This window comes from Aulostomus chinensis, chromosome 7 (genome assembly GCF_037954235.1).
Source record: "Aulostomus chinensis isolate RoL2024-O1b breed Wild chromosome 7, RoL_Achi_v1.0, whole genome shotgun sequence".
In the NCBI taxonomy this organism is placed as follows: Eukaryota; Metazoa; Chordata; class Actinopteri; order Syngnathiformes; family Aulostomidae; genus Aulostomus; species Aulostomus chinensis.
The window spans coordinates 11,465,365-11,485,310 of NC_141326.1; the positions used below are offsets into that span (position 1 = coordinate 11,465,365).

Consider the following 19,946-nt stretch of genomic DNA (forward strand, 5'->3'; position numbering starts at 1 on the left):
CGTCCTATTTTCTATGCAAGTGAACACACAAGAGAGCAGAAGCAGCGCTTGCACATCCTCTGTATCAACTCTCCTTGCTTCCCTGTGGTTTTTCTCTTCTTCGGGGTGATGAACGATTCTTACACAGTCTTCGGCATGCAATATAGTATTTGAAATATGTATTCAATTAGTTTTGGTGGTGGGGGGGGGGGCTTAACTTTTTTTTCTACTTTAAGTTTTTGGTGATCATGGCACAAGTAAGATAGATAGAAAGATAGAAAAAGCGACCCGGAACTTAATTTACAAAGCTTTCTCCTCGTGTTTAATAAAAGCCAGAGAAATTTTCTGGTCAGTGTTGTAGAAGGCAGCTGCACGTGATTTCATTAAACTAGGCCAGTGCACATTTACCAACATATTAGCAGAAGCATCAATGGAAATACACTGGAATTCATAGAGTTGCTTAATTATGTCCGTAGTCGTGAGGTAGTTTGCATAAAAAAAAAAAAAGAACATGTTTTAGGTCACACAGGGCATCACACAGATGGTGTGTAATGACAATGAACAGTTGGAATGTATAAGGTGCAGCCTCATCAAAAATGTAAAAATGAGATTTAGTATAGGACATGCACAGTTAATCACATTATCTATCCGTGTCCTGAGAGTGACCCGATACAAGGGTACTTCCTCTTGGTACCGGCTTTCTGTCTCTTCCTCACATTTTCAGTCAACTCAAACTTCCTCTAATGCTTGACTTCACAGGACTATCAACTGAAAGAGCGCAAGTGTACAGTGAACGATGTTCCGCAGATGCTTCCCTTTAAACTTGTGTTTACATTAAGCGAAAACACAGTTTATAATTATGTTTCCAGCAAAAACTGTCGCATCAGCTACTAGAGCGCTTGCATTTTCCATCTGCATAACTCTCTGTTTCCCTTGCTTGTTTATGTTTAGCAAATGGTCATAATTGCTGCCACGGCCCATGAACATGCGTGTTTACGTCTCTGCTGTCAGAGCTTGTTGTTCAGATTTCAACATCAGTGTAAACAGGGAGCCCTAATCTAAAGTTTGGGATGGTCCCGTCTGAAGTCTTGTCCCTCGTGGGATCATATATGTTCCTGGAGGCTTTTCTGTGCCTGAGCCCTGCAGTGAGGGCGGAGACACTCTGCGGGGACATAAACTTTGCACACTCAGTTAAATACGTGATTAAAGACATGCAACGGCTCTGTATATCCTCTTTCTCAGATTAGACTCAGATAGACTCTCCCTCCTCTTTTTTCTGTCACAGCTAATAACTATATACTGTATTCACTGTCGTATTCACCAGTATAACCAGTATCAGCCCCAGAAATCCAGTGACAGTCTATTCATATGCAGGAAGTAACTTTACCATTCATCAGTGATAATAGTACAGGTAATTAATTTGGCTACCCAGTTCATACAGTTTGTGCACCACATCACTCTGTATAGCCAAAGCTAGTAGACCCACCAGTCCATCCCAGCTGGGGTCTCCCAGCTGCCTCCGCTGCAGTCCTCAAAGGTGGTTGAAGAATACGGCATACCCGGTGAAGCTGCCGGTCAAATACTGTAGACCTGTAACGCATTCAAAATATCAGTCTGAATTTGGGAAAGTTCTCTTGCAAGCTCCACTTTAGGAACTCCTGCACTAGATTGTGAAAGTACATGAGGATGCCAGCAGAGGGCGATAAACAAATGCCCTTTTCTCATTTGCAAAGCAATTGCAATTTGCATGTATGATCCCTAGGGCCTTCACCTCTACACTATCCAGGCAGAAACTGTTGTTTGTTGTTGTTGTAGGTTATGTTATGGTTAAGGTTAGGGTCTAAAAACAGAAATTCTGAGTAGTATTGTAGCAAAAGCCGTCCACCACACCCCCACTGACTACTAACAGCAAACACAGACGGCAATAGAGCTGGTCCAAAGGCTCGGTGCATCTCACACACACCTTAGCGTGTCAGTGATCACACACTGTCAAATGTGGTCAGAGAAGAACTCTCTGAAGTGAGAGTGGGCGTCAACAGGAAAAAAGCATGATGGCTCTCTGATCCCACCAATGCAAATGCACAGTGCGATTAGTCTGCCTGGATGTGATAGACTCTGTTTAATGACTCCAAATAGTGAGGCTGGAAGTCTTCATCTAGATGTGACTTGATGACTCACAGTCAAATCTGAGACAGGCATCAGTTCGGGAGCGTACAAGAAAGTCTGATTCAGCACACGCGATACACCCCCAGCAGTACTGAGCCACAGGAGCAGGAGAAGAAGGCTGCTCCTCCACTGGCCCATAAACATGAATATTAACGTATTTCTATTATATACACTCTATATACATTATGCTTCATTATTCTCATTTTCCAGGAAGTATCTTACTGCCATTGGCCCGCCCTAAATTGTGTCAATAAATGGGGCTCAGAGCGAGAGAAAAAGAGGAAGCGATGTAACATCTGAACGTTTCAGTGAAGCTGTTAGCGAACCAGACAGCTGAAGGCCACTGGATGTCATCCTCTTTCCCTGGATCATTAATTAGGTTAGACGATGCTTTCACACTTTGTGTACACTGGGCAACCTTGTAGCTGAAGGGGAATAAAAGGTGTGTGTATGCGTGCGCACGAGGAGAGGTGAGGTCATTGTAAAAACGATGAGGATGTGAAGATAAGAAAGCACAGAGGAGTTCATTTAGCTGATTGGAGCGGGGGACGTGTGGTGAGAGATGTATGGACAGAGAGGAGAGAACTCTGAAGTGGGTCATAAATAGTGATGAAAGAGGAGAGAGACAAAGAAGGAGTGAATGTCTTTTATTCACATCTTTGTTTTGCTGCTTCCAGGATACAGAATTCTGGATACAGAATATCATCAAAATCTGTTGACAAAGCATGTGGAGGTGTTAGATATATCACATGAGAATAAGAAGTTGTCTGAGAAGCAGAGAAAATTACAGCTAACATCTACATCCTGCCAATGACCTGGTAAAGTTTTCAAGTTCCTGGATCAACAGTGTGATCCAGATCACCTCCAAAAGATTGGTACATGTTCCACCATGATTTTCCAAGTCTCCTGCCAACAAACCAAACAGGCCTGTGATCACATTAGTGGAGGTAATTACAACCATCAGCACCTATGAAGCTTGTTTTGTCCTTCTATTTAGAATCCCAGCTGATAAATTAAATGACATTTAATTGAAATCAAAGCGACAGCGCTTGTGTTGCCCAGTGTTTGCGCTGATGAGTCAGTGTCCATTTTCTGCAGGTCACGTCAGAGAGCTACCATATGGCAGGACAGGAAGGAAGGAGAGAGAGAGAGAGAGACAGAGAGAGATGGAGGAGGGGGTGCGGGGGGAGAGAGTGAGAGGTGAGATATGAGAGAGAGTGGGGGGGTGACAAAAATGATGAGTGGAACAAGAGTACAGACAGAGTAGCGAGGAAGAGGGTGAATGAAGTGGGTGGCAAAGCCTACAGTTTGGAAGCAGAGGAGGTGACAGTGGGGGGGTGTGTTCACTGCTCAGTGATGTGTTATGACCGGATCCCCCCCCCCCCCCACACACACACACACGCACACAAACACAATCATAATGATTAATTATTATCATTATCTTATGATGGTTCTATTATTTCCAACAAATCAGACGAAAGGCTAAAAATCAATGTGGGTCTTCACTACACCGAGCATGTAAATCATTTTCGTGAGAGAATGTTGTGGTGTATTGATAGCAAAACGAAATGTCACAAATATCATTGCTATTTTGATTTGGACAAATTTTTTAAAAAAGAATAGATAAACATGATATTATAACCCAGAAAATGAGCTGGATTACATCACCGGAACCAGCTTTTAGAGGTGAAAGATTTATGTCCTCACAATGTGATTAATACACACACACACGCACACACTCTCTCTCTCTCTCTCTCTCTCTCTTTTTCTGCTGCTCTCCAGCTCCCTCACCCGCTCTCCCTCATTCTGGCTCTGTTGCCAAGGCTACCGCACAGCCTCTTGCTGCATATACCTAGACGAAGCTGCCGCCTGTGGATCTCGCTCTCTCCTCCAGGATACAAACAATAGAAAACCCAACAGACTTTTATACCTCTATCCTCCTGCAGACGCAAACACCCACATTCGTGGATTGTGGAGTCTCTCACTGTCTCCTCCTTACATGTAAACATTCATAAGACAGAGGAACAGTAAAGGGATTGGCGTGGTTCTCGGCGCTTGGCTCCTGGTCTTTGGCTCAGAGGGAGCCGAGCAGCAGATGGCGATGTGAGAACGGGCTCAGTCAGGTAAGACGACTTATCCTAACCAGACTTAAAGCTCTGGATGAGTGACTGCTCCAGCCCTCCTCTCCTCCCTCTGTCTCTCCCTCTCTCCCCCTCTGTGGTTGTGCAACATGAGGTGAATACCAATTCCACAGCAAAACCCCCACAGTTCCTACGGCTGCTTTGCTCTCCTGGCTGTAAAAAAGGTAGGGATCCTTCTCAGAGGATTCTTCAAAGCCGACAACAGGTTGGTGCTTCGACGCTCTTATCTCATTCATCTTTTATCATTCATAGCCCGATTTCCTCTTTGTTGTATCATATCTATGTGACAATGTGGGAGTCACCGGAGAGAGATGCAACAGCCCACCTCCCTGGGTGATTCATTACTAATCCATCCAGCTCGGCACTGTGTGGTCGCTCTAGCTCACCGTAGCCATGTACGTGATATGAATGGTCTTTTGTCTTTGTATGAATGACTGCCAGAGACTGCCATTCCTGCACTGGTGTGGCGATGCAGTGCAATCACAATCTAGTGCCACTGGGAATCCAGCAGCCTGTAAATCAAGTGGCTGTGCAGTACCGGTTCATGGAGTGACAAGTTTAGATGTGTGTTAATGAGATTTCTGATGGTTATTCGTGATGTACGGCAGCTTTCAATGCAAACTATTTATATAATGTCAAGATTCAGTGTGCGAGAGAGCAAGGTTGACGAGGCAGGTCTCAGCCCTCGTGACTTCATCTCATGTTACCATCCCATCATCACTTTCAGTGAGTGCTTCCACTTACCTCATCTCCCTGCCACCGTAAGCACTTCACCAACATGCTCGACACTTCACTCTTGACTCAGATGCAGCTGGAAACAGAAAATGCTGCTGTACCTGTGATTTTTGTTTGTTTTTAAAGATAGAAAGACAAAGCTTAAAGGGCTAGTTGACCCAAAGATTAACATTTAATCATTATCTACTCACCCTCGGGTCTGGTGCAGGTTTTTGATATCCTGAACAATTGGAGTGAATGGTGACCATTTGAAAGAAAAACTACCTAAAACCATACAATCCCGCAATACTGCTTGTAAGACATAATCCTGACGCCTCCACACGCCAGTTTGTTTTAACAAACGTCACTGACACCATGTTATTAATGACGCTATCATGGCTTGAAGCTAGAGGCTATAGAGAGGTGAAAAACATCCTGACAAACATGTCCAGGCTTCAGAACACATGGATTATGTGAGATGAGCAATATGGAGGCATTTTTTATGGTTTTAACATGGTTTTTTTTGTTAATGTTTGAAAATTGCTCACCATCTATTGATTAGAGGATTACTGCAACACCTTCCTTGTCAAACTCCATCCGTGACTTATGGACCAAAATACTTTGCCTGACCTTCCATTGGTATGAAGGTGAGTAAATACTGACTGAGTTTTCATTTTTGGGTGAACTATCCCTTTAAGCAGTTTTTTTGAAAATAAATTAGAAAAGTAGATTTGTCAACATGCTGTCACGCCTCCATTATTTTCCTGGCGGAGAAGCTTGGATCATCAGGAGTATCCATTAAAACATGGGCCAACAGTCACTGCAAAAATGAAGAGAAAAAAACAAAACAATTCCCCCTGTTGTTGATTGTAGGAAAGAGCCTTAACCAACAGTTGTCGCTGGCACTGTGTTTCTCCTTGGATGGACAATGCTGGATTATTGTGCGGGTCTGTTTAGACTCAGCTGGACTGGTGGATGGATGCAGATCATGGAAACACATAATCTATTAGAAGATTGAGGGGATGGTGTTTTTGTACGGACCCAAAGAGCGTAGACCTTCAGTGAGGAATGAGGCTGAATCAGCTGACAGGTTTGACTTCCCTATAAATCTGCCCAGCTCCAGATCCTCCACTGGTTACTGAAGACTCTTAGGATGTGTCACTTTCCAATATTTGTCATGTAAACTCTTCAATTTGCATAAACATGCTAGGGGTGGTTTTGAAAGACTCCTACCGATGTGTCTTAATAGGGAAGGATTTTTGAGAAATAGGGGTCTAGATTCGTAGTTTATTTCAGAGAATGGTCAAGCCACATGAAAACATACTGAATATTACAAAGTGTTGACTTCATCATCCTGGAAGAGAGAAAGTGGCCATTGTAGACACAAGGAGACTGAGGTCATGTCCTCTTTGTTTTTTCTGACAACTTGATGGTTTCAGGACCCTGAATAATCTATTCTGATTTCTATGGGGTTTTTTTTAAGTACATACACAGGCACATACACAGAAAATTATTTTTTGCATTTTCTAGAATTCTTTGGGTTCTCTGGCATACATTAAAAGCCAAAGGATTTCAGGCAGGCAGTGCCTTTGTTGTCTGTGAGTGGACGGTCAATTCAGGGCCCCGAGGCACCAGCTCAGGTCCCTGTACAGGTTGAATATCCACTGTGTATGCATGCTAGCTGTCACTGCTAGCAGGAGCTCACATGTCCCACATGAACCACTACTGCACAGGTGTCAAACTGATCCAGTAAAGGGCCGTGTGGCTGCAGGTTTTCATTCCAACGGAGGAAAAGCAACACCTGAATCTACTTAAATCAATCAACCTGTGTCCACACAGCTCATTGGTTGGATTGCGTGTTGCTTTTGCTGGGTTGAAATGAAAACCTGCAGCCACACGGCCCTTTACTGGACCAGTTTGACACCCCTGCACTACTGAGACCCTCTCAAAATCAGCAAATTCAACATGATTTGCTGATGGAAGGCTGTCAGCAGCTGGGACTAGACCTCTGTTCTCAGACGGCCGGGCAACTGGCAAGGTTCCCTGTTAGCATGGTGAGTTATCAAGAAAAAGCCACCAAACATGTCCCATCCCCATGTCTGCAAATTATCCTGAAATTTACTGCCAAATCAGCTGCTGTTTCAGTGCTAAAACATGATATTCACTTTGGCTGTATTTGACATTTTAAATTCTCAACATCAGCTACTGTATGGATGGCCACACACACACACACACACACACACACACACACACACACACACACACACACACACACACTCAGCTTGTCCCCGATTGTCATCCTCTTGTGCTTAATGACAGGAAATGCACCTCTTTGATGGTCAAGTGTGATAGTTCAGGTTGCTTATAATCCCCAAGTGAGTGCTCTTCATTTGTGGTGTCTCTGCCAATACCTCCATCGCCACAGCAAAAAGGACAGCCGATGAAATTACTTTAAAAGATGTGGGTTTTATTTACTATCTAGTCACCGTTATCAGAGGCAGGTTGGAATGTTCTTGCTGGTGACCAAACTATTCACCAAGCCGAAGAAGTTATTTACCTCGCGGAATAAAAGCAAAGAGAGGAACAATTGTTAAACAAACTTGAATGTTTTCACTTCTCTTCCCGGTTTGATTGTATGTCTCGTTTTCTCTGTGCCTGCCAGTGTGAGCGTGTGTATGTGAAAGTGTGCGTGCACACTACAGTATGTTGGTTACCACAGTTACCAAAACGCCAACCTCAGTGCGTCATCACCTCAGACAGCCTTCAGACAAAAAAAGAGCTGTTTTACCTCCCATTCATCCGTCCATCCTCTCACCTGTCCATCTGTTGCTTCACATCAGAGGGAACTTTCTCTTACACAATACAATAAACGTTTGCGTTTGTGCTGCTGCATATATATGTGTGTACATTGTATGTATGCATGTTGCCATGGCTACGGGCTGGGCTAACTTGCGTCATCACTTCAAAACCTCCTTCGCAGCAAGCAGAGATAGAAAAGGACTGAAAAGCAGCTCCCCTCTGTTCAACACCTGCACTCTCTTTCTCTCTCTATGTCTCTCTCTCTCTATGTCTCACACACACACACACACACACACACACTTGCCGCTGGTGTGGTCTCATATTCCGCTGAGCTCACTCTGTTCGTTCAACAGGGTCCAGTGGCACAGAAGGAGGGGAGATGAGAGACGAGAGGAGAGCAGGGAGGGCTTGACTTCATGCATACTGATTCAACTGGAGCAATGTGAATGTTTTTCTGAGGGTGTCTGGCTAAAATCTTCCCACCTCTCAGGGAGGGAGACGGAGGAAAAGGAAGGAAGGAGCAAATATTGACAGCTTACTGTGTCACCTTACATCACTATCATGAATGCACAGCTGGGAGCAGACAAGGGTGCTACTCTGATCCATCTTTAGACCAGGACGGTGGATTACTAACCCAGTCTCAACGTTGTAGTGGAATCAGAAGGTGTCTTTACCATATATTTTGGGTTAAATCACCTTTAGATACTCCATTCATTTGAATTTTGATGATATGAAAGGAAATGTTCGCCTGTTGTCTTCTGTCCTTCAGATTTGACTCTGCTACACAATGGCTGACGGTGATTGGTTGCCACAAGATACAGGATTTATCTTGATCATGTGATCTGACTTCCAAACAGTTCCCTCACTTTCTCATAGGTGAGTCATGTGACTGCGTTTTCCTTTTTTTTTTCAGGGAGCCAACTGGAAATATCATTTTCATAAACATTATTGCTTTGTAGTCAATAAATTGCTCCCAACTCTAATTTAGACATCACATTCAGACAAAAGTGATCAAACAGTAAACCGCCGCTTTCACAGGCCCCCGCATTCTCTCCTCATCCACACGAGGCATGTGGCGGTAATCAGCCAAATGCACAAAACACCTTTATTAATGGTTGAAGGACAAAAGAGCGGGGCGGAAAAGGGCTTTGAATACACTGGTGACTGATACAGAGAGGCTGTGTGTGTGTGTGTGTGTGTGTGTGTGTGTGTGTGTGTGTGTGTGTGTGTGTGTGTGTGTGTGTGTGTGTGTTGCCAGTAGATGATAATGCTCAGGACGGATGAGAGGGATGAGAGCCACTCTGTTGCCAAGGCAACGGACAGAGCTGTAAACACGTTACCCCTGACTCATCTCACCACAATAGAGCCTCTCTCTCTCTTCCTAACACACACACACACACGCACACACACACACACACACACACACAAATACACATTCACAGATGTGTTACCATCAATTCAGAGGAAATGACATTGATTTACATTCATATTCTGGAGGTTTATGTGCCAAATTATGACCAGGAACTTAATCGCACACAAATTCTTTGACACAAATTATAATGACGGACAAAAAAAAGAAACAAACAAATGAAGAATAGATTAAAAAAAATGTTGTTCTAAAAAAAACATGAAAGTGTGACTGTCAAACATTTTAATGGCTCTGAAAACAGAAGATAAAATCACAGTAATGTCCATATTAGGTGAGGAGCAATCATTGTCTTCTCTTGTGTGGTTAGTGGGTTGATGATATCCCCAGGGCAAACAAACTGTAGTTGATTCATACATACCAAGATTTGTGAACAGTCCTGAGAACACACACACACACACACACACACACACACACACACACACACACACACACACACACTGCACTCTGGGCTGCATTTAGATGACAATCCAACTGTGATCACAGGGAATTAAGATGTTCACTACTTGTAACACGCAGGATCATGACCCGCCGGCTGAGCAGCTCCACCCGTTCTCACACCGAGGACTCCATCTTCCTCCGGCCTGATGAGGACCCCGTTTGGCTGGATGAGCCCGCAAAGATTGAAAAAATTGATGGAGTCGCTAAACACGGCCACGCAGGGGGCCAAAGGTCACAAGGGGCTGAAGCGTTTATGCACAAGGTGTACGCACTGGTGATTGAGTTCCACTGCTGGGCTGCCCTCTTTGTCATCTCCCAAGTCACAGTACGTGAATAGAACAAAAGTGGACATAAAAAATGGACACATCTTGCACGACACACACCTCAGCACGTAAACCATGAAGAATCCAGTTGTGTATTTACTACATTAGCGATGCAAATGACAATAACACAAGAGCAAAGAGTATTCTTTCAAGTTTGGAAGTAGATTTTCGTTTTTATGTACGTCATTATGCTGTCATGTTCTCTAAACACCTCTTTAGCCCACAGTGTTCTTTAGCTAAAATTGTACATTTTAGTATTCATCCTCTTTTCCCATCACTCTCTTTGTTGACTTCATGTTTGATTCATTTAGGAAAAAATGTCAGGTGCAACATTACCATATGTAAAAAAAACAAAAGAGAAAAAAAAGCCTTGTTAATGTGGTCATGATTGTGACACTAGACTGCATGTTGTCAATTTGCATATTTTTTTTAAGCCTGTGTAATCAGCCATCTTCTTTTCTTCTTTGCACCTGAGAGCAGCCACAGCGCTGCCTGAATGACTGGAGGGCAGCGCAGTGACTATCTGCCCTCCCTCCCTCCCTCTCTCCTCCCAGGGGTACTGGGTGTTTTTTGTGGTGGAAGGAAATGGGCCTCTCTCTTCCATCTATAAAGCCCTCCAGGCCATCGACTTCTATCTCGGTTTTGTGTTACCTTGCCACCCAATATTTGGAATGGATGTAAGTGTCAGTCTTGGATCTAAAGAACTTCAGACGCAACGTATCCGGTGACAAAGTGTCCCTCCCCTCTCTGTCTCTGTCTCTGTCTCTGTACCGACCAGTCCATGGTGCTGATGAGGGAGGTGCTAAACACCAAACAGCACAACTGGATTGTCCACGGCACTGCAGGCATCGGTGTGGCCATCTGTATTATCATGGTAAAATATTGGAAAAAAAAACCTTTAAATCCCCATCAAAATATATTTTGAGACAATATTTCAAAAGTTCTGTCAATGCAGCCAGAATGTGTGATTATGGTGGATATCTGCCCACATAGCAACAATGGTCTGGCCCAGTGACAGGCTACGCGGCCCACTTATACTCAGTTGGTCTAGATATAGTAATTTCAGTGCCTCTGCTGAAGTTGGTACCTTATGCTGGCATCCTCATCCAACAGATGGGCAGTTGGACAAGGCAACACACCACATCACCAGGCATCTTTCTTATATCACCACTAAGAAAGAGAAGGCAAGTGTTAATATCCGTCCTTTCAAGCCCTCCATAGAGGGGCGCAAAGTCCTGACCTTAAAATTCTGAAGAGTACAACCACTCATGTGAACAGAGCTTGAGATCCCAATAAATCGACTAAAAGAGACCAACAAACTACATCTAAAGAAAAAAGGAAACCACATCTAGTGGATTGTGAGGAAGTTTAACAACCCGTGAAGCCGTAAAGATGTAGGGTGAAAACCACCTGACCCTACTGGAGCTGTGTGAGCCGTCAGTAGGCCAAACCATTTCAGAGGTAAACCAACTGTTTACTGTATTAGTGCATCTGTAGATGCTACATTGATGAATTATTAATTTGCACATTGAATGGTTTATTGGTTGATTTATTGACAGGTAATTGGAAACCTGATTGAAGAGAACCGACTGCAGTTCACTGTTCCATTCCTCCCTCCTCAGGTTGTCCACATGGTGTTTAAGTGGCGTCAGGGCACCGACTTATCATCATCAGGAACTGCATCCAGGGATGTTGGAGATCGGCGTCAGTCTGTAAGCCGCCAGCCTTCCTTCACCCTGTCAGAGTGGACAGACGCCCAGGAGGATCTCCTGGACCTGGACCCTGTGCCTCAGACTCCAGTCTTTGACATAGGCACTGAGAACAAGCCAGAGGGAGACGCCGCCACCCTCACTGTCACTCCAGTGGGGCTTCAGGAGAGGTTAGCGAGAGAAGCAGACACAGGAGGAAAACTAGAATGTGACTGTGTTTGCTGGCTGGTATTTTAACCTGGATCTGCATGTATGGATCCATGCAATTTAAAAGAAGCATGCTGTGTATTATAGAACTCAAGGCCGGATAGCTGATTGATAGTTAGTGTAGCGTGAAGAAGCACTTACAGTGGGGTATCATCTTAAAAAATGTGGGCTTTTTTTCTCCAAAACAGTTTTTGCCAATATTAATATAATTAGGGTTGTACTTGACATTCTGTGTGGAAAAAATTTGACAAAAAAATCTAGTTGTTTTATCAGATACATACCTGAAACTACTTCAACTGCCTCAGCCTCCTCTGTAAATGTCTGGTTCAAATAGATCAGGATGAGGATCTTGGTTTTTCTAGCAGTAATCCTCCTCATCCTCTCTCTCAAAGTTGGCCTTGATTAGCAGCAGCGGTCGCTCTTCTAGTCATCAGCAAAAATTAACTGAAAGGTGCGAAGGGCTTTGAAGGCGCTGCATCACATTATTGTGCCTCATCAGGATAGTAGTTCCAGGTAAGTGTTCGACTTACAAAGAATAACATCTCGTCATTTTCAAGTTTTTTTCACACCAAATGTTAAACATGGCTCTAGATATATTCATGCAGGCAAAGACCATTTTGGATTCAAGTGCATATGATAACATTTGAGATAGTTTGCTCCACTGTTAGTGTGGTTATGAAAATGATGAACAATATGTGTATTTCCAAAAAAGTTGGCACATTCCCTTAAATATACATCTTACACTCAAAAATAAGGATGTAAACACACAGGACATGAAGGCGTTTGTCTGATTACCTGTGAATCACACAGGAGGGGCTCCAATGTCTCCCTGACCTTGGATATGTGTACACCTGGCTGCACCGAGCCCTATGGCTACGGAGCTCAGCTGTCACCCAGGGACCAGTCGGCCCAGGAGTACCTTCGACAGGCAACACACACCCTTACCCCCCTCATGCTGCACACTCGGGCCATGGATGACCAGAGCCTGCAGGCTGAATTTTATGTGAGTGCAGCAACAGCAGCTCACCCACCTACACACTTTAGTTGAACAGATACACACAGAGATGATCAGAGACTCACAGGAAAACACTCACACACACACAAACCCCCCCAACACACACACACACACACACACACACACACACACAAACACCCAGTAGAGCTCAGCACACACCCGTAAGCTTTTCCACTGACTGTTAGTGGGCGAAGGAAGGATAGATGCTGGAATATTTGCATATGAATCCCAGAGTGAATCCCAGTGTCTGCTAGGCACAAGGATTTGCAAGTAACATATACAATTAATATGTAGCAGAAGGCTAAGTGCTGACTTAATGTCTTAGATATGATGTTTGGTTGCCTTGTTGAAGGTACTAACAGGACTTTCTCTTGAACAACATCAACTATTGTTCTGTCTACTTTGGCAGGAAACTCCCATGAACTTTGTGGACCCAAAGGAGTACAACTACCCAGGGCTGGTGAGAAAGAACCGCTACAAAACCATCTTACCCAGTGAGTCACTCTGGAGAGATTATTGTACATTTTGTAATAGATTTTTGCCATGTGGGTACTTTTTAATTATTTCATACTCAGTAGAGGGAACCAAGCTTGTGATAAAACAGAATAGTATATGTGCATCAAATATCTCTTAAGAGTTACATCATTCCTAGCTCTCTTTCGCTCATGTTCGTCTCCAGACACACACAGCAGGGTGATCCTGGAGTCACAGGATGAAGATGATTTCCTAACTACCTACATCAATGCTAATTACCTGAAAGTAAGTGCAAATATAGAGCTTTTGAGGATTTAGACTTGGATTCATGGTCGGTGTTTCGAATCATAGACTGGTTAATGGGTCCCACCACCCATTCTTTGTGTGTGTGTGTGTGTGTGTGTGTGTGTGTGTGTGTGTGTGTGTGTTTGTGCGCACAGGGGTATGGTGGTGAGGAGCGAGCTTACATTGCCACTCAGGGTCCCACGGTGAACACAGTGGGGGATTTCTGGAGAATGGTGTGGCAGGAGAGAAGCCCAATTATAGTAATGATTACCAACCTGGAGGAGAAGAATGAGGTCAGCAAGGAGACGTGCAGCAAGATGATGATGAATGATGATGATGGATGATGGGAAAAAAAATGACAGAGAAGCTGATATGTGGTTTGAGAGTGTGTTTGTGAGAGAGTGTTTGTTCCATCGTGTCTTACAGAAATGTGCAGAGTACTGGCCTGAGGACACTGTGACCCACGAAGGCATCGAGATCACGGTTGTCACAGTAACCCAGGAGGATGACTACAGTCTGAGGGTGTTCACCTTGAAGGTAAAACACATAAAGGTTGTGAATAAATGACATTATTATTTGCAGTCCTCCTCAGAGCCAAACAAGATCCTTCTCCTCTGTGTGTGATTTCAGGAGCTGACAACCTCAGTTAGCTTGGCACAATGAATGGAAGTGAGTGGGAAATGTGATACCTTCATCAAAAGTTATAAAATTGATCAGGTTCAGGATCTTGGTTTGTCTAGACAAAATCCCCCTCATCCTCTTAGCTACGATAGATTAGATTTGATTCGATTCGATTAGATAGAACTCTATTGATCCTTGTCGTGGTTGCTCCTCTTGTCATCATTGAGTGTTTTCATCAGAAAGAAGCTTTTGAGGCGCTGCATCAAATCACTGCTCCGAGTTAGTAGTCGTAGTAGTAGTAGTAGTAGTAGTAGTTCTGTCAGTGTATCTGATTTTAAAATTACAATATTTCGCCATTTTGTTTCATAGCAACCGTATGCTAACACTTCCCACCCACTACCATTTGTTGTGCTAAGTAGCAGTCAGCCTGTACTTGCGGGTCGCAGCTCCCTAACGCAAAGATGATTGTTGATCTTCTTCCCTGGCCTTATAGATGAGCGTTTCCCAAAAATCTCTAACTATTCTTTATTTTTAACTCACTCAGTTTAGATTTCAGCCTTTTCCTTTCATTTTGAATTTGTGATGGCAACAGTAATGAACATTTTTTTTGAGTGGAAAAACAGGATACTATATTTGCTCAGACACACAGTGTCTCAATGAAAACAGTTTTCATCAGAAATTCTTTCCACTGAAGATATAAATCCAACCAAAGCGACGAGGTTTACATACTATAACAGCAGTAGAGAGCTCTGCGAGCGATCGTTATCTCAAAAAACAAACTTTCTGCACTGCCAGAACCTACCAGAGGTGAATAAAAACCACATATTTAGCAGACCTCGGATTCATCTGGCTGACTTTTTGTGTGTTTTTGATCATTCGTTGTGCCCACACTGCTGATCTCAAGATTAATATTAGATCAAGCTTAGTGTAGGCTGGTGTGCCATCACACAGCAAACTGAGCAGACACTTTGCTTACATGAGTTCTTCGCGATTAGGTGACTTTTCTCATCACTGGTTCACGAGAATGTTGTTACAGATGTGGGTTTTATTCAACGTTCTGAAGGGGCCGTGTTTCCCTGTTCATCTGGCATTCATGAAACATGCTAAACATGCTAATTAAGTACATGCAGCATGTTTTATGATTAACTCTTCAGGTTTATGTCGCCTGTTTGTCGAGCTGATTATTACTGTCAGGCTGACAGGAGCAGCTCAGGGAACAGACTGAGCTGGTGGATTCGATTATGTAGGCTACAGTATCAGCAAAGGGGGAATAGACTATGTAAGCTCTTCCTTCACTTTTTTTTTCCTGTCTTGCGCTGCACTCATTGTTGTCGTGGCAACTAACACCAAGGTAACAATTTGGATGTGCATGAAGAGCAACAGGCTCATGAAAAATCCTTCCCAGTACCTAGATGATGTGTGCGCAGATGTGAATATGATCACATGCTTATTTCATGCCTGAATATCCTTCTGCGGTCATTTGTTGGCACCAGTGCGGGGATGAGGAGCGAAGTCTGCGGCAGTATTGGTACACCTCCTGGCCTGATCAGAAGACTCCAGACAAAGCTCCGCCTCTTCTGGAACTGGTACAGGAAGTTGAAAGAGCCAGAGAGGAAGCCCTGACCTTTAGTGGCCCAATAATTGTACACTGCAGGTAAATCAGGAAAATTGAGTTTTCGTATTAAAGAACCTCTTTTAGCAAGAGAACCACTTGGCACTTGATCCCGACAAGGATTTGGAATTAATCAAATCAATGGGATCGTTGCTAATCAAATCACCCATCCATCAACTTTCTCCTTCTTCACCCTCCAATCCTTTATCTGCAGTGCTGGAATTGGTCGAACTGGCTGCTTCATTGCCACCTCCATCCTGTGCAAGCAGCTCAGGACCGAGGGCGTGGTTGACATCCTGAGAACTACATCCCAGCTTCGTCTGGATAGGTGAAGTATTCCTGGCCCCTATCCATGCTCATGTCTGTCATGGGCTCTTAGCATCACAGCCCATTTGTTACAATAAAGGGTCCAAGTAGAGAAGCTGCAGGAACACTGAATTTTTTTTTTTTAATTTTATGCGATGTATATAAAAACAGAAAACAATGTAGTCCAACATTGTTCCTCATAGAAACTTTATTCAAACTTGTCAAAACATTCGGTTTGATTTCAAGGTGAGTAGAGCATCAATGGGACATTCTTTGTAGATTTTTACATAAAATGTCATCCATGGGGGGGTGCTACAACACACACATTCAAATATTTCAATAACTCAAGCTGAAAATTTGAAATTTGGTGTATTTATACCCAAATCTATTTGTTTTATGAGTGGGTGGTGGGACAACTTTTTCTGAATTCTTTCAAAAAAAACATTTTTCAACATCTTGTCAGAAGCAGCTGGGTTGCTCATCATCAGGATAAGATTCAAACTTTACTGATCTTACATTTTTGAGGGAAATTTTGATCTGTTTCGAAATCATGTACTTTTAAATCTGTGACAAAACAGTGTTCCTATCAGTCAAATGTCGATATTTAATGTCTTGCTGTAATTAATACCGTATGCTCTTTCTTTTATTTTTGCTACGTGTTATAGTCAGAAAAATTACATTTAAATTTATCGAAGCAGTAACTGTAACATCATCTTTTTTCATATTAATAGGGCCATAAGTGTACCCCCAGGAGACATTTAGCTTGTTGTAGCAGGAGAAGCAGTTGTGTAACTAATAACATTAATTATGGTTTGGTTCCGTGTCGTCCGTCCTCATCAGCCGACATGGAGGGCAGCCATTAATCAGAGTTATTAATTACACCTGTGTTTCACAAGTCAGGAGCCACATTTACACTTCCTGTTACAAAAAACTCAAATTATCAAACATGATGTTCGGTATTCTCTGATCAATTTGTTCTCTATGATGATTATCGTTATTATTATCATTATTATTATTATTAATAATTATTATTATTGTTATTATTGCTGTGCTAGTTTAAACAAAGATATAGTATGGTTCAATTTGATAGAGCAAAAACCCGCTATCCACTTTTCATGTAGCGCCACCGTCAGGCTCTAAGCACAACCTTTTCATTACATCACAACGGTGAAGATGAAATGTAGAAATAGACTGAATAGATCAATAAGAGAGAGACTAGTCCTAACTGTTCCTTGTGTGTGTGTGTGTGTGTGTGTGTGTGTGTGTGTGTGTGTGTGTGTGTGTCAGGGGTGGGATGATCCAGACGTGTGAGCAGTACCAGTTTGTGCATCATGTCCTCAGCCTGTATGAGAAGCAGCTGTCTCACACTGCTGAGGAGTAGAGCGAGCACTTCCGCCACACGCAGACCGAGACACACCACTGTACACTGTACCGCCTCTCCGGTGGTACTCACCACTGTACCTAGCATCATTTCAATCTCTCACCCTTTAACATGTTCAATCCATGTCGCACCCAACACAGGCTTGCCCGGACAGGTCGACATGAAACCTGTGCTTTTGTCTTTGAGCAGAACAGAGATGTGGGCTTTTGAAGTCAACCCCTCCCTCCAAAAAAAAAAGAAAAAAAGAAATCATCTATATCATATATGATACACGCAGTCCTGGAGAATCACACCAGTCGCCCCTGGAATTATCCCAGCATGCACTCCTGACATCATTACATTTGCACTGCTGAGGTTTTTAGTCACACGATCGTACACCCGCTCTGACTGTATGTATAGTATTTAAAAGGCTAGACAGGGGCTGAGTTGTGATCAGGTCATCAGTGGTGGTGTCAGGTTTAGAGAAGTTCAGTCTCCCAGAATTAGTGTCAGTGACGGGGGCCCTTTACATTACATGTGCCAGCATATCTAAAATCTGCTGAAACGATCCAATGCCAGCCTGATATTTTCAACCAATAAAATTTCACGTTAAGCATTAAGTTAATTATTGTTTATTTTCCCATCTACTCTCAGTTTTAATGTAGAGAAATCTTTAGAGAAGACCTGCATTCAGGAGCCACCTCATTTTCAGGTTGCATGGTGCTAAGTGTTCCTTAAAGGCATGTGCAATGTTATGGAACATAGGAATGTAAAACAATTAGGTTATTAATTCATTAGGATTTCTGTGCAAATGACAGTATTACAGTTTTACCATGCTGCCTGTGCAGTTCTCATGGCCCATGGTGTTTAAAGTAAACAACTCCTGCGTCAAGGCCACAACTCTCAGAGGCTTCACAGAGCCAGCGAGACTGAGGGCGCCGCCGCCAGAAATAGAATCAGGAAAATCAATGAAGCGCTCTGGAGAATCTGACATGTGCGTGTTGAGATGACACACGCTGGCAGAGGTGTAACGCAGAGAGAAAAGGCATCAACGAAGACACCTTCCTGTAAATGTCTCCATCACATCCTCTCAGAGTCACTCGCTCTGTGACGCCTCTGCGTTCAATAGTAGCTTCAACACATCCGTGAAGTCAGACGCCCATGATTGTTGTATAGACAGGCCAAGCCTAATCTGTATGAAGCACAATAGACCAACTAAGGTTGTCCCTCTGATGTTCAGCTGTAAAAGTTCTTTTTTCCTGTATTGTGTTTTGATTGTGTTGAGTTTAATGGATTGCATGTGCTGTATGGGACTCCATAGGTCCACAATCAAAGCGACGTGATTGGTTGTCCTGCTTTCTGTTATGTAAAAGGGTTTCAGCCTATTATATTGCTTGCTCTCGGCCAATGCTTTTGATACAGTTTGCTTTTGTGAAACCAACCAGAGATATTTTTAGAACATTTTGATACAATCCTTTTGAGTAGATGCCTTGTGTGCATTTGCGTTTACACCATGATGTATGTAGCTCATCATACTGTGGATCAAACCATCGGTTTATATTGCAAGAATTGACAGAACAAAGTGTGTCACCTGCCTAAGTTACCGGAGAAAAACAACCATGTTCTATCTTCAGTATTATATTATTTTATGCCTTTAGGCTTTGCTTTAATATGCTTTGCTTTCTGTGTGTGTTTTTATCATTTTTCTTGGAGAATTTTTACCTCAGACTGAGTTTGTACACAGTCCCCGCTGTATTCTGTCTCTGACTCCAGGCCACTCTCAGTTGACAACACAAAAACTAAATGCTATATGTAAGGCAGCTAAAACAGTCAAGACTGTTTTCTATGTAACAACTTTTATCTCGACTAATTAATCAGCCCAGCAGGCATGGACATTATTAGAGGATTAAATTAACTGTGAATGAAGTCAACAAGCAAGTCAAACTGCCAAAATCACATTTTACAGGAACATAAGACCGGGATAGATAAGAAAAGCTACAATCTTGACAGGTATAATCCTCAAATAATGTCCCACCATCTTGACTGAGATGCTTTTACTTTGCTTGTTTTCAATGCTTACCTGGTCTCACTCTGACGATCAACGTGGGGATGATGACGAAACAGTCAAATAGACAAACAACCAACCAGCAATCAGTATTCCTCTCCTCCGCTACAGCATCGCTTTAAGTTGTGAATTTTTTGCATTCAAATAAAGGTAGATTTTCATGAACCCCTGTTGCGGTTTCTCATTCACACTGAAACACATACACGCAAAATCACCATAATTTATGTGGCGTCTGCACAGTCACTCCAGTGTGACGTCTCGCAGCGGTCTGCATGTAAACATGAGTACCACAAGGTGTCAGTA

The 19,946-nt window shown here is 43.1% G+C and overlaps 1 protein-coding gene across 4 annotated transcripts; it reads left to right on the forward strand.

Moving 5' to 3' along the window:
* Nucleotides 1-3,961: 3,961 nt before the first annotated feature.
* On the forward strand, nt 3,962-19,802 carry ptpn5 (protein tyrosine phosphatase non-receptor type 5). 4 transcript variants are annotated; one of them, XM_086208396.1, is made up of 15 exons: nt 3,962-4,268; nt 8,290-8,463; nt 8,569-8,675; nt 9,745-9,991; nt 10,544-10,666; nt 10,768-10,863; nt 11,612-11,868; nt 12,716-12,908; nt 13,330-13,414; nt 13,600-13,679; nt 13,835-13,972; nt 14,106-14,216; nt 15,794-15,954; nt 16,127-16,240; nt 17,506-19,802. In XM_086208396.1, exons 4-15 carry the CDS (start codon nt 9,749-9,751, stop codon nt 17,597-17,599), a joined length of 1,695 nt encoding a protein of 564 aa, XP_086064522.1. In that variant the 5' UTR covers nt 3,962-4,268; nt 8,290-8,463; nt 8,569-8,675; nt 9,745-9,748; the 3' UTR covers nt 17,600-19,802. The 4 variants fall into 4 exon arrangements, with proteins under 4 accessions (XP_086064522.1, XP_086064520.1, XP_086064523.1 ...); XM_086208394.1 differs by lacking the exon at nt 8,290-8,463; XM_086208397.1 differs by lacking the exons at nt 3,962-4,268; nt 8,290-8,463 and adding an exon at nt 4,295-4,491.
* The last annotated feature ends 144 nt before the right edge of the window (nt 19,803-19,946 follow it).